General features: G+C 39.3%; 1 protein-coding gene across 1 annotated transcript in view; it reads right to left on the reverse strand.

The window, feature by feature from the left end:
- The window catches only part of atp2b3b (ATPase plasma membrane Ca2+ transporting 3b), a 43714-nt gene that overhangs the window by 10490 nt on the left and 21024 nt on the right, over positions 1–12200 (reverse strand). Inside the window, exons 15-21 of the mRNA XM_040152513.1 lie at positions 10287–10445; positions 9968–10147; positions 7631–7718; positions 7433–7539; positions 6766–6957; positions 3991–4204; positions 3431–3642 (exon numbers count right to left, since the gene is read on the reverse strand). Coding sequence (XP_040008447.1) covers positions 3431–3642; positions 3991–4204; positions 6766–6957; positions 7433–7539; positions 7631–7718; positions 9968–10147; positions 10287–10445 — 1152 coding nt within the window. The remainder of the gene's footprint in view (positions 1–3430; positions 3643–3990; positions 4205–6765; positions 6958–7432; positions 7540–7630; positions 7719–9967; positions 10148–10286; positions 10446–12200) is intronic.

The following is a 12200-nucleotide window of genomic DNA, read 5'->3' on the forward strand; positions in this document are numbered from 1 at the left end:
TAAATCCCACTGGGAATACCATACAGTGTATCACATACAGCAATAATATCTTTCTGCATGGAGGAAGGATCGATGTTTCTTACGAATCTCCCCCTCTCTTTCACCTCTCTCAAGCTGCCTCCAGTCTTCAGCTCTCTCTCATCTCTTCATTTCCAAATTCCTCTGAACTGGCTCTTTGTCTCTCTCACATTCCAAATCACTGCCATCCCCCTCCAGCTCTCTTTCTTCTCTTTTTCCTCCCCAGAGTACCACCGAGTGCTGAAGAGCTTTGGAAAATATCCCTCTTCTTCTCTCACCATCTCTCACTCTTTCATTGTTTGCTTGTCTGCGTTTTGGGGTACACATAGTTCCCTGCTCAGTGAAATGAATTCACTTTAAGTCAGTTGAACAAACAGCCCTCCTGTGCTTGGTAAAGTTTGGAATCTTAAATCTGGACTTGCATTACCAGGCAGGAGAGGGTTACAGATTGAAAGTTAATGAGACAATTAACCAGCTGTCAATCCCTGAAAATGATCACATTCATTTTTTATACTTATACAGACTAAGAAAGTGAAGACGACAGCTCAGGACATCACCAAAACACAGCACCCATCTGTAGAAGACATTCAAACTTGTAATGCTTTAGAAATACAATACAGTCACCAGAACCAGGTCACAATCAATTTCCTCCTCTCTATGTCTTCTTTCAGCCCTTTACATCTCAGATATCTGCAGCTTTGCAACCTACCTTTGACCTTCAACCCTTTAAAAGGACAATGTGTAAGAACTGGCCAACTGTCGAATTCATACTCCAAACAAATAAGGGGCCGCATATTACCAGAAATGTGGGGTGTCCACCCCTATGTAAGAAATAGGGAAATGTACTTTTTGGTCCGTCCTGCCCCCTCCCCTCCCCCTGTGCTGTAGTCAGACTGGCTATCGGGCATACCTGGACCAATCCCATTGTCCCGCCGCATCGGTGGGCGGGTGGGCTGTCAGGAACTTAAAGTTTTTACCAGCCTTTTCAGTCTCTCGCAACAACTAGCAGCTACTAATTCTTCATCCTCTCATGTTGGACTGAGGGCAGACTGGACTCACTATTGCCTCTTGAAGTACAAAGTGTATTTAGGAGAAGGGACGGGCTAGCTGGTTAGCATGCTAACTACAGTAGATATCTCTGTTAAACAATACATAGATGTCTTTGATATAACGTCAAAACGGTTATTTCTTCACATTCTGTTGATAATCTTAGTTCATTTTTTAATGTTTTTAAACTAAAATACTTACCCCTTTAATGGTCTAATGGTCCCAACTAGTAAAGTGCAATTGCTTTTGTTTTTAATTTTTTAGTTTGTTTGGGCATTTACAAGGAGAAAACTGACCTTGCAGTTTCAACAATCTGCATAGATTTGTCTCTATTAAAATAGATAAAAGATATTTTTAATTGAATGTCTCTTTTCATGGACGACTGCAACGTGTAAAACCGTGGTGTCAGTGAAGTGCAAATAACAACAAATAGGAAAACACAACAACAAATCAAAAAACACAAAGGCATATAGGAAGTCCCAATAACAAATAGGGAATCACAAGCAAATCAGAAAAGCACAATGGCAAAGAGGAAAACATAACAACTCACACAACAAAAGCGCAAATAACAAAACACAACAATGAATTGTGATGTTGTGAAAGGTTGACAGCAAATCAAGTATCATCTCATATGTATGCCCTGCATCAAAATAATCTCTGATAATCGCAAAGGTTGAATTGTCGGTAGTGCTCATGTTTACATGTAAAGGCACCCTTTCCTTCCTGTTAAAAAGACAGACAGTGCGCCCATCCAATCAGCGAGGATCCTTGATGATAGCAGGCACCTACCTTTACCGGTAGAAGTTAATGTTGTTGTTTTTTTGTGGTTATTGTTTTACCGTTGTGTTTTGTAATTTGTTGTGTTTAGTTATGTTTTCCTATTTGCCGTTGTGATTCCCTATTTATTGTTGTTTTCCCATTTGTCGCTGTGATTTGAACTTCACGGGCCCTTGTAAAAACGTGAGAACCAAAACTTTTTACATATAACCTACACATTAAACATTTTTTAAAGATCTATAAATGGAAAAAATGAACTAATTGTCATATAAAAATAACAAAAAGTTATGTAATATGCAGTTTAGTTTTTATTTGTGTTTTGGTGCAATAGCACAACTTCTCCCCTGCTACTTTTTGTGGTTTTCTACAAACCATTGCTGACTTGTATTCAAACATATTTGAAAAACATATTCTAGTATTTCCTGGGCTTTGGGCAGAGGCTGCACCCACAGTGATCAGACGGAAGTTTGTCAATGTCCACAACTGTTGTTATGCTTAAATGTTACTTTGTTGAACCGTTAAACTACAACCTCAACAATGAACATATAGTTAAATTAATACCTTTCTGAGAGTGTGGATCAAAACAGAACATTTTTATCTTTGTAACGATAGAATCTATGGATGAGCTGTTGTATTGCATTGCATTCGTTTTTCAGCTGTACCTAATAAAGTGCCAATATAGAGTGGAATAAATAATTGAAATAACAACTAGAATGGCTCTCAGCAGAGCACATACTTCCGCCAAGGCCAAATATTGATGAAAAATGTCCTATCCTGCAATGTGATAGTGATAAAAAAATTCCTGGATCTGCCCCTTCACCCAGATCTGCACCAAAATTTAATGGGTTTTTCCGTGGCCCATTCCCTCTACCAAATTCGATGCAAATTGGTTCAGTACTTTTTGTCCTGCTGACAGACAAACAAACATGGGTGAGAACATAACCTCCTTGGTGGGGGTAATAATCTGATAATAATCTAAAAATTAGATTTATCATACGTACAACATAAAATTAGAAAAGTTTGTATACCATTGCAGTATTCAGTTTGGGTCAAAGAAAAAAAATGTAAGCAGTATAACAGTACCCTTACCAATAATGGATATCTCAACTGATTGGAAGAGCATATTTAAAAAAAAAAATTACTACAAAGTCGGCATTTTCAGGGGTATGCATTTACATCATTCAGATAAAAACACTATTAACATACCATATGCTGAGAGCCATTTAGTCATCACCTGAAAAAAATCTGGAATGGTTATTGGGCCTAACATACTTCCACTGAGTGTTAGAGATGCTCAGTCAGTTTCAGTTAAGTAAAACACATTTATTTATTTTATTCAAGTGGTTATGGCACGCTGTAAAACATAACCAAACTGTCCAGGCTTTGATTCCAGTCAGGGATCTTTGCTATATGTCATCCTTTTCTCCCAGTCCTTCCCTACATTTCCTATCTGTATCTCTACTATAACTATAGAAGTAAGGCAAAATGCCAAAAACTAATCTAAAAAAAGGAAAACAACAACAACCCAAGATGATCTCCACCAGGCAGTAGAGAAAACCATTAATTGTCATTAAAGGGTTAACCTTACCTGCACAGCAAATGTCCCCAGAACAATGGAACAGAAGATGGGATTGCCAAATATGCCATCAAAGACATTTCTCTCTCCGTGGATCTTGCGAGCGTTGATCTCGTTGAACAGCTGCATGAGTACGAAGGTGTTGAATATGATGGTGTAGTGCTCAGAAGGAGGGGAGTGGAGTGGTGCGTTGCGGCCACTGTCAATGTTGAACATGCGCTCACCTGGAGGGTGAGGAAAAGAGGAAGAGAGGGTGACAGATGTAAGATAAGGAAAAACAATCTGAAGTGTTGATCGTTAGGAAGAGTGTTTGATCTGCTGCAGGACAAATAAACTTCTTAACACTGTAACTGCGACGGCTAAAACTGTAGCACCATTTTTTTCTTTTCTTGGTTTTTTGGTTAAAAACATGATGAAATAAGACCTGAACATCCTAATTCCACAATAAATCTATAAAGCAAAGCCAGCTATTTCAGGCTATTTCAATGAGATAAAATTTCATGCCTAGTTGTCCCTGCATGTGTGTGTGTGTGTGTGTGTGTGTGTGTGTGTGTGTGTGTGTGTGCGCGCACCTATGAACAGTAGGGTAAAGATGATAACCAGCTGGTACACTCCATGGCCCAGGATGTTCTTCATCATGGTCAGTGAGATGAGTGGGTTGTTCCGGCCGTAGGGTTTCCGTAGCAACAGTGCCTCAGTGGGGGGCTCGGTGGCCAGGGCCAGAGAAGCAAACGTGTCCATGATCAGATTCACCCACAGCATCTGCACTGCCTTCAGAGGAGAGTCCTGCAGAGAGATTTGCAGCCGGAGGGCCTGTGTCACGAACCATGTTCAGATGAGTCTGACTTCCCTAACCCCGATACTGGCGACGTGAAAAGGCTACTTCCCTCCCATTTCACAAGACCCTGATTCCCGACATAAATAGCTTTTCTGTGTCTCAACGAGTTATTTGAGTCCAGTGTTCCAGTTAATCTGTTAATTTATCAGTCAGGTTATATAATTCATGGAACATAAGTTTGTTTGAATTGTGTAGTTTTAATTCAGTTCCACAAGGTTATGATCTGTTAAAAGTGATCAGTTTTTTTTCAACCTGAAAACACAAATAATAAAAAAAAATTTTTAAGTTTCCAAAGTGGGAGGTATCATCACTGTCAGAAATTCCCATATCTCAGATTTGGAATTACAAATCAGAGGCTGAAGTCAACTGCTTTTCCAACTCAGCTGCTCGTAAATATGGTTTAAGCAATATGAATGGAATGTAGCACAATAATCTTCATTTGTATCATGAAGGACAACAGTTACTTTCATATCTTTAAAATGAAACGCATTGCTCTGCAGGATTGTTAGCAGAAAGTAATGTGCATGCCTATGGACACCACTTTTCTCGTTCTACAGTGGTACCGCATGTAGGCCACTACATAGTAAATTCAAGATGCAAGCAGCGTTGAAGGGGCCCTCGCAATTTGAGCCCGCGGGGGGAGTGGCATACACACTGTTAATGCGGGTTGTATGACACGGCTCTGAATTTGCATGACCGTCGGATACAAACCCAGTGAGTTAAACATAACTTACTGTGTCCACCAATTGCACATTTCTATCACGCATCAGGCAGGGATGTGCAAAGATAGACCCTAAAAGGGGCTTGAGCCCCTGTCTTTTGACCTTAGACTTGACAAGCTTCACAATATAGCATCATCAAAGTCTTAAAGCTTTTGTGATCTAATGCGAAAAGGACCTGGTCAACCTGCTAGGAAGAGTACATGAAAGTATAACACATGTCATTTCATGTTGCCAGTAGATGGCGCCATGACTATGGCTAAATATTGGCATGTAGATGTCTTCAGACTGGGACTCTAATCAAACGTGAAGTTTGGGGCAGGTTGGACAAGGTATATTTGAGTTACAAAAACTTCCTGTTTTATGGTGAGACATTGAAATTTGCCACGCCCATCAATAAAAACTGAAAGGCTTCGCAATTTAGCTGTGCAAAGGTCCCTACATTAGACTGACCAAATTTGATTCTGATCTGATTAATCCTCTATGAGGGGTTTGTTAAAGCACAACGCCTGTAAATGGCAAAATCTGTGACAAAATTGCACAGGAAATTCAAAATGGCTTACTTACTGTTGGGGTTAGGATATGGCTTGAAGAGACTTCTTTTAAAGTCTTGGGATATTTCATGTGCCTATCAAATTTTGTACATGTGGGTGGAACATACGCCGTTGAAATTTTGTAGGGGGCACTATCAAGCACTTGCTATGCAAGACCCATAAAACATATACATTTTCACCACATCTGATGCATGTGCAAAGTCTCGTGAGTTTTTGAGCATCTTTAGCCACTAAAAAATGCGATTAATGTATCCTAATAATAATAATAATACATAGCAACAAAGCAGTTTCAGTAGGGTTCTTACATCAGTCGGTTCTTAGGCCCTAATAAATTTCAAACTTAGAATTCAGATGCTCAAATAAAATGGGGGACAGTAAATATAGTGCACTAGATAGTAAATAGGAAGTGAATTCTGACAGAAACTAGGTGGCAATTTTCTGTGAGGCTGTAGGTTTAAGCTGCTGGGTTATTTTTTCTTTTTTCAATTATAAGTGATTTTGTTGAAGGTCTTTGTGTTAAGTATCTGTGTTAATAAATTCCACCTTCAAGGTTTTTAAGAGCCACACAACATTTCCTTAATGTGGGCTGGCAGCACCAAATTTGGTGGCAGTGATGCAAACAGTAAATGTTTTTATTATAGTTAATCATGGAGAAAAAATATTTAACTTTGTGCATTTTTGTTCTTGAATGTGACATTTGTCAATTTAATGTAAGTGCAGTATTTTTGTTGTTTGCTGGAACTCTGACAGGTTTTTTTCCTTAGCTGGTCAAAGAGGATTTAGTTCTTTCCCAGAGCCTGATCAGAAGCTGCTCCTTACAGGTTTGCTCTGCAGCATAAATTACCATGGTAACAGAGTTTGGTTTAAGCTCAAGTTATCTTCGCAATACCAAAAAATTCAGATTGGAACCATTGTATATGGTAATACAATACAGTAACTGTAATATAATGATGGTGATAATAATATTAATACTTTGATACGGGCAATAAGTTTCATTGTCACCTGATCTGCTGATTATTCTCTTAATTAATAGATGAATTCTTGTTTACTCAAAACAAAATGTCTCTGCTAACATTAGCTTGGTGTAGAAATGCATAAAAAGGATTTTAGCAGTTGCTTTGTCTTAGCAAATAAAGTGTGGATGATGATTACAGAAATAATGTCTGTGTGTCTGTTATATGTGTGTGCGTAGGAATGCACGTGTCGGCATGTATGTTTATTAATAGATCTGTCTACCTGAGTGATGCACGCCCCAGTGAAGGCCACAATGACAGCCACTACATTGACCGTGAGCTGGAACTGCAGGAACTTGGAAATGCTATCGTAGACATTTCGTCCCCACATCACCGCCTTGACAATGCTGCTGAAGTTGTCATCTGTCAAGATGATGTCAGACGCCTCTTTAGCCACGTCTGTCCCCGCGATACCCTGACGGAGATTGAAACAGAGTGAGGAGGAGACAGAGATTCCTGACATGATTCATGCAAGCGTTCAAGCATCCAAATTATTTTGGATTGCTACATTCTCAATATTGTGTTGTCCTGCCTCCAAGTGCTACCACTTGGCGTGAGTAAGAGCTGTGGCCAATATAAAAAAAGAGATTTGTTCCAAATCAAATGCATTATATTCATAGATATTTAATATATTTATTAAGCATTTATTACTTAAAAGAGGATTCAAATTCCTCCTGAAATATACTTAAAAATATTAGTTATCTTAAATTATTAATACATTTTGTAAATTTGTTGAAAATATAGTGGGATAAGAGAGAATCTTTTAGGTTGTGCATAAGGGAGCATTTGTTCCCCTAAATGAATCTATAGACTACAACACATGAATGAGTAGCTACAGCAGGGCTTTTTTCACCAAATACACTTTAATGGTGAATAATATGTCAGGTTACCATCGCAAAGCCCACATCAGCCTTCTTCAAAGCTGGTCCGTCATTAGTTCCATCTCCTGTCACTGCGACAACCTGCCTCTGTTCTACAATGCTGCTGTCAATGATGCCTGGGCAAAAATAGGAACGAAAAATAAGCTCCAGGTGCATGTGAATGAATGTGTATGCATGTGTGTTTAAGTTAGTAAACCTGAGACTCACCTTTAACCAGTGTGTGTTTGTCTGTCGGCGAGGATCGTGCCAACACACGGAGTTTGGGCCAGATTTTGTCAATGCGTTCCTGTTCAATCTGTCGGTCAGATGGAGAGAAAAAGGGAGAAAGAGTGTGTGATGATGAATAAACAAGAGAGAACCTATTACCCATTCCCTTGTTTCACTAGATGTCACTGTTGATCCAGAGCACACAGGTGTGACGGAGGGAACAGGATCAAAGACACACTTCGAAATTGGCTCTTATATAGTGCTCTCTTGCAATTAATTTAACCACACTGCACTCTCACATAATGATAATTTACACACAACATTTAAATTTCAATTTTAACTCACACTTCACAGAAAAGTGCAGAACCACAGCACTAATAAGCAGCTATCCAGCCCATTCAGCAAGTTAAATGGGTTAGATGAAAGCAATGCCTGCACATACGTTGGCCTTAATTGTGTGCACTAACTACAGGGGATCTAGGATGGGAACCTCCAAATGTCAGTCATAACTCTGAGAGTACTTTACTTTACAGTTCAGACGTATTCTACATCTATGCTACTCATTCATTAATACATTAATACAGTAATGACATGTAATTATACATCAGTCACTGGGGACATTTTTTTGCTAAATGAATACTTTGCTCAATACATTTAGTTGTACATCTGTACTTTTCCTTAACTAAAACTTCCAATGCAGGGTCACAGTCTGATCCTCCGTTCCCCTCGGCCCTTGTCTCCAGCCTATGCTCACGGTTCCCTGTGTCCACTCATCATCAGCCCCTACAGTCACTTGAGCTCTCCCCACCATGGTTGATTCACTAATCAACCTTGGACTACATATTCCAGTTTCCTGTCCTTTGTTCCTTGTCGGATCATCTGCTTATGTTCCCGTTTATGTCCCAGTGTTTTTTCCTGAGTACCTGCCTCCTGCATTTGTTACCTGTTGCCTGTTCCTGCTTGCTCGCCTGCCTGCTCGTCAGCCCATCTGCCTGTTTGTTCATCCATCTGCCAACAAGCCTGTTTTTCACTATTAAAGTGTCTTCGCTGAATCTGCCTGTGAGTCAGCATTTGGGTCCTCCCTGCCTGTGCTGATACCAGCAATCTGTGACAGCAGGACTTTTACACTTAATGTAGTGTCTTTACATTGTAGCAACTGGTACTTTTACTCAAATCTGATTACTACTTTCAGTACTGCAGTGCAGTACTCATGATGTTTAGTGCATATTGCTTCTGATGTATAAGGAGAGATGGTATGTTTGGTACAAACATAAATTATGAATAGAGCTGAAATGTTTAGTCTTTTAATCGATTTGTTGATCAACAGAAAAATAATCTACAACTATTTAGATTATTAAAAAATTGTTTAATGAGAGGAGAAAATGAAGGGATTTACAGCTTTTCTTTGTCATATATCTTTGTAAATTGAATATCTTCTTAATTTTAAGATGTCACCTGGGGCTCTGGGAAATTGTAATAGGCATTTCATCCCAATATTTTGACATTTCATAGATTCATAATAATAATTGACGGGTTAAGGACGTTAATAATCATTAGTTGCAACCCTAATCAATAACATTTCTAAAACATGTGACAACTATATTATAGAGCCTAATGTGAAGCAAAATTGAACCAGAAGTCAGTTGCGTTCAGTTACACTACCGTAAGCTATAGAAACAAACTGGTTTAATGGCCTCCCTGTAATGCCATTTAGGAGTGACTGATTTGTTTTATTCATTATATTGATTTAATGGCTGCACTTTTGAATGTCTTTCATTTCTGATGAGTTCTTTTAAAAGAAGGAGGAGGATTACACAAAAACTGCCACAAAAGGTTTTTTATCATCCTTCGTCAGATTCTATTTGTAGAGCTTCTGACAGGAGAGAAAGTTCTTTGTTTGCAAAGTAATTTTATGTGTAAGAAGTTTTATTCTCGCAGGGGTGAAACAGTTCTCAGACATGATTTTTGGTGTCTTATAACTTTACATGGGCTAGGCACTTGTACGTGTATGACACAATAAATAGCACAACCGAGTAACTCTAGCCCAGTTAGTGTTCGTGTATTGGTATGAAAAAAAAATAGGTTTGAGTATTAGCGTATCAGCATTTACCAGTACGCACTAATTAAATTTAACTGTAAACATCTGACAGTAGAAATCAGAGGCTAGATCGATGCAGTTATATCAGTTAGATTATCAGTTGGGCTCTACCCACCATATACTGTAGGTATTAACATCCATTTTTTGTTCATTTTAATTTAGTACAGTGATAGAAAACTTTTTTTTTAATTGCTATGTAAGGTTACCCTGAACTTAACCTGCTTGAGACCCCAACTCACCTCTCCTTTCTCGTTCCTGATTCGTCGGTTGAAGTCTTTGCCCTCTAGACAGATAAAGTCATCCCCAGGGTGGATGATGCCACATTTAGCAGCAATGGCCCTGGCTGTGTTAATGTTATCACCAGTCACCATTCGCACCGTGATGCCTGCACGCTGACACTTACGGATGGCCTCAGGCACCTTAGAGGGACAGGGGGATTTATTTAAAATATAATGCCAGTTACTCTTTAAATACAGATTAGAGTCATATTATGGATCACACAAACTCACAATACTAGATGAAACTAAAACTAAAGAGACACACTCCACAGTACCCTACCTCAGGCCGCACAGGGTCCTCTATCCCAACCACAGTGATGCAGGTCAACTCCGTCACTATTTCTGCCTCGTTGTCCCAGTCTGGCTCAGGATTAGATGGAAGGTCACGGTACGCGATGCAGATGGTCCTCAACCCCTCACATGCCATTGGCTCAATCACCTATTAATCAGTCATTATTACAGCTGTGGTCAGAAAACAGGTCCACGAAATTGCACCAATTTCTCCATCACACCAGACTGTTTAACATGCTGTACAAATGTCTGATACAACACCTGATGCATAAAATTGGCTTGAATTGCCTGTATAAATTTTGAATTTTATGTCTGAGTAACTTCTGAGGGAATACAGTGAGACAGATGTAGGGAAAAGACCCCCAGCCTGCTGCAGACAGCAGAGGGAAGACAATGTGATGTAAAGAAGAGGTGACATAAAGCTGCCACAGACCAAACTGAACAACTGAGCTGGAACAAAATTGTGTAAGGAGGAGAGTTAATTTTCTCACGGCACAAGCTGTGTTCACCATGAGCCAAATTTAGGTCAGTCAGCCTGTCAGTCAGTGAAACAATGCTCACCCAGCCTTCACAGGCTAATGTACTGTATGTTGAACAAATACATGTGTTTTACTGCTAAATATTTTAGTTACAACTAGACGGATTTAGCGAAGCAGTTTTAAGTATAACAGATTTGGAATGTTTATTGGCATTGGCAGACTATATACTGTATATAAGTCTGCCAATGCTTACGCCATAGTTTTCGCATTCTGTTCATCATTCATTATGGAGTTAAGTGTGAATGCAACTGTGGTTGCTTATCTATAATGTGTGAAAGATATTTTTGCTGATGGATATTTAAGGTATAGTATAAGCAGACCGAGTCAGTGAAGCAAGTGTCTTGCAAAGTTTCAGCTGCTTTCAGAAGGTAACCGAGACAGCTAACTTAGCGGAGCCTAGCTGTACAGAAGATCTTTGTGGCAGCACCCTGGGTGAATGTTGTGGTTATCATGACAGTTTCAGGATGTAATAACTTCGTCTACAGCATCTTATTACACACCATCTTAAAAGAAGATCAGAGTTTGTCTTGTATTAATCTTTGAGGAATCTGGCTTATCTCAGATATGATTGTAATCATCAATCTATAAGTCTCAATGAAGGATTATTACATGAGACAGGAGGCACTTGTACCCAGATAAGAAAGCACTAAATAGAAAGCAACACACGGACTTAACCAAATGAGATGATCTCATTTTCTGCAGCCATTGCAACAGTAGTATAAAACACTTTTTAAAGGATTTTTTTTTCTTATTTTGTGAAATATACTCATTTTCTCTCTTGCTGAACATGAGATGAGAGGACTGAAGCTAAATATTGCATTTAGCTGGAGCTGTCAGCAGGTCAGCTTAGCTTAACATAAAGACTGGAAGCAGGGGGGAAACAGCTAGCCTGGCTCTGTCCAAAGTACAAAGGTACACCTACCAAAAAAAAATTTAAAAAATTGTATGGAATGACAATGAGAAAACAATGTGAAAATGTGAAAGTGGTCGCGCGTAGCAATGAGCCTAGAGAAATGTCAGCTGAATCTGTCTGTAGCACAACTTTACTATTCTGGTCCACTGTCACTGCTCTGTGTCGTTGTCAGCCACAGCAGGTGGATGTTTTCAGTGAGAAAGCTCTAGAAAGCCACTGTACATGACCTGCTCAGCAGTAAACGGCAGACACATTCAGAGACTAGCTGGTGGACATAGTGGAGCATTTAGCAACTGAAGAGCCAGATATTCTTCTCAGGAGTTGGTAGAGACCAAAAACAGAGTTAAGATTGACTACTGGGCATTCATGGACACAAACACTACAAATGAATAATCATGTTGCATTGTAACTGCTGGATGTGGAAGTAAGCAACAAGTTCTCCATATCAACT

This window comes from Xiphias gladius, chromosome 18 (genome assembly GCF_016859285.1).
Source record: "Xiphias gladius isolate SHS-SW01 ecotype Sanya breed wild chromosome 18, ASM1685928v1, whole genome shotgun sequence".
Lineage (NCBI taxonomy): Eukaryota > Metazoa > Chordata > Actinopteri > Istiophoriformes > Xiphiidae > Xiphias > Xiphias gladius.